The following is a 2,932-nucleotide window of genomic DNA, read 5'->3' as shown; positions in this document are numbered from 1 at the left end:
TCAAACAAGGTATCGTAATATTTGGCAGTCCGACAAGTTCGTATATTCCGGGTGGGAAGAGAACGTGCCCGCTGAGGACTAGATTCAACCTTCATGTGTCTCATAGACGCATTCCAGTGAGCTATCCATCCGGTTGCTAGAGAATCCATGGGGTTCAATGTCTGATCGTCAGTGAATGAATTGAATATCTGGTCGAGAGTGGGCAGGCGTAAGATGGCGGTCAGACGATCAAGCTCTGATAAATCGTTGTAATCAACCCCAGTATGCGGGAGCTCAACGCCATACTGTACATGAAGTAAGATGATCACTTTTCGAAGGAAGGGGAGCACGTATTTGGCGGCAAGTTGCTTAAGTGCCTTCAAAATATATTCGGGAGGGTCCATAACACCCAGAAGGCTTATTCCATCTCTGATTATAGGGTCATCTGATTGCGCTGATGCTCGATATGTTGTGATAATCCAAATAAACATGCCCCTGATAGAATCGTATTGCCGACTCCTGACTTCATCTCCTTCATCATCTTCATAATCCCTTCCTTCATCTTCAATGTCGTAGGCATGATGAGCTAACTCGTTTATCAACCCGCTGGGGAAAAGGATATAAGTCAGCAGGGTTTTGATGATCTCGGCAACATAACATATGTGAACAATGTGAAGAATATCAATATTCAGGACCGGGACTAGACACAACGAGCATTCAGCAAGGAAGACGAATGTGTCCAAGGAGAGTAATGGATCGATAGTCTTGTTTTCGTTGGCAAGGCTGGCAAGTCCAGAGATTCCGTGGTGGCCGAGGAACAACTGGCATAACTTCCGACGGTGCATATCGCGAAATTCGTAAACTGTCTTATTTGCCGTGGTGTTGTGAAGGCCTCCTATAGCAGCATAGGAGAGCACGGTTTCTGAGAGAACGCGTAGGTGAGTTAGGGTGATTTGAGGGATGGTATCAAGTAATGTTTTGCCCGGTTCACACCCTACCCCACGCTGGGTAATTTCTACCGCCGTGATAGACGATCCAAAAGTTCTGATCAAAGTATCCGTGTAGATTAAATCATCCGGCGTGACTGCATTTTGCTGATAGCCGAAACGGGACGGTATTGAATTAGAACTCATCGTTGCTCGCAACCTCCGGTAAATGGCTATTAATTCGGACACTGTAGGGTCGACAGGAAGGGCGACTTGATGTAGGGGATTCAAGATCGGAACATCCTCGCCAGCAGGAAACAAGCCGGGCATGGTCATTCTGGAGCTGGCGGCGCAAGGGTCAGGGACGGAATGGTCGGTGTGACGAGCTGTTCCACTTTGTTCGACAAGGGAGAGATGATGTTCTTGGAGACATAGTCGACGAAGAAATTCTGATAGCCGGAAGTGTGTAGCTTGTCACTCTCCATGATCAAGGCATGGCTGCGAAACCGAGAAACAGACTGCACGAGCTTCCCTTCCAAGAACTCTTCAAAGGTCTCATTGGTGGCTAGCACATTGGGATAGGATTCTTCTTTCCCCTTCCAAATGATTGGCAGGAAAGCATTCCCCAATGCTTTGCAGAGCGGGCAGACAAATTCCTTTAGCATCAACCGCTCGGGATGGTTGCGAGCAACTTGATGGCTGTGACGTCTATAGGTTGCAGCGCAATACGTCTCGAAACAGGTGTAGTGCATGATATGCCCACAGCCCGTCATAATGGGTGATCTGACAACCTGATTTGGAGGAAAACCACTCCCAAGACCTTGCTTTTCCGTAATAACCTCTCCTCCTGTTGAATCCAGCCGGCGTACCTTTTCACGGTTCTCGCTGGCCATGCCAAATGGGCGAATTGCATCTGCTGGTCGGTCCAAGCTCGACGGACAATTCATGGCTTCTCTTACATAACTCGCATCTCGTACGTCGGTTTGCCGAAACATCGCACTGTCCATCATCAGGGCAAAGGTTCCGTACAATCGCGAATCGTTCGTCTCTTCCTGGCACAGAATACAATTTCCCGTAGGGTATTTCCATAGCTTCTTCTCTGTCGAACTAGGAACCGATGCTTCCTCATCCGCGCTCAAATCCTCCTCACCCCAGTCAATGTCGGCTTGATTGCTCAGGAAATTTTGTTGTTGTTGCTGGAATTGGGCCATAATCTTCGCCTGCCTATCTAGCGCACGTTTCTTCTTCAGGTCCAGTTCGCTATCTACCCCAGGTGCGGGTGAGGGTGATTCAATGGTGTCGTAGGGAAATTTGAGACCCTCCGTTGCTTCGACATATGTCTGAGGCCTCTTTTGCCAAAGACGCTTGAGAATATGGCAAATTTTTGGACCGCAGGACTCGAACTCGGGCACGGTCGAAATATGTTGGAGCAGACCGACAATAGTGAGCTCGCCGAGCTGCGTAGACTTGGATCGGCAAAGAGCGTGCGAAGTAAATGATTTCGTGACACTCTCCAGTATAATATTCTCTTCGCTGGTAGCGTCTTCCATTACCGCCAAAAGCAATAAATGCAAAACCATATGAAGCAAAGCTTCGACTCTGGTTGCCGTAACACCAGGAGTACAGATTTTAAACATCAAGCAATATTCAAGACATTGGTGTATAATCTGAGCGAATAAAGGTGTCTGCGTGAACTGAGTAAGATTTGCAAAAAGCCCGTTGGGTATTGGTTTCAATTTCGGCTCGAAGACAACATCAGCCGCTTTCTTGCCAGTCTTTTTAGCCATCCATTGTTTGAAAATATTTTCAGCCTCGTCCCGTTGATTTTTGCTGTAATGCGCGACATACGGGTCGATATAATTTATGAAATCATCTTTTATTTCGAAGATACCAGTATCATTCAAGCCGTCTGGCGGGCGGAAAATTGCGACCTCCGCAAGCACTTCCTGGAAATCATCTAAATCTGCGACTTTGTCACTGATACGATGCACCAGGTCTGAATATGATAGTGGCTTAAAGCATAGGGC

General features: G+C 47.5%; 1 protein-coding gene across 1 annotated transcript; it reads right to left on the bottom strand.

Moving 5' to 3' along the window:
* Positions 1-1,237: 1,237 nt before the first annotated feature.
* UREG_01053 (uncharacterized protein) lies at positions 1,238-2,692 on the bottom strand (the record flags this gene model as incomplete). Its single annotated transcript, XM_002541491.1, has 1 exon — positions 1,238-2,692. One exon carries the CDS (start codon positions 2,690-2,692, stop codon positions 1,238-1,240), a length of 1,455 nt encoding a protein of 484 aa, XP_002541537.1.
* Positions 2,693-2,932: the final 240 nt, after the last annotated feature.

Source organism: Uncinocarpus reesii, genomic scaffold (assembly GCF_000003515.1).
Source record: "Uncinocarpus reesii 1704 scaffold_1 genomic scaffold, whole genome shotgun sequence".
NCBI classification, from domain to species: Eukaryota; Fungi; Ascomycota; class Eurotiomycetes; order Onygenales; family Onygenaceae; genus Uncinocarpus; species Uncinocarpus reesii.
The sequence above is the reverse complement of the archived record's forward strand: the minus strand, read 5'-3'. Positions and strand labels throughout refer to the sequence as shown.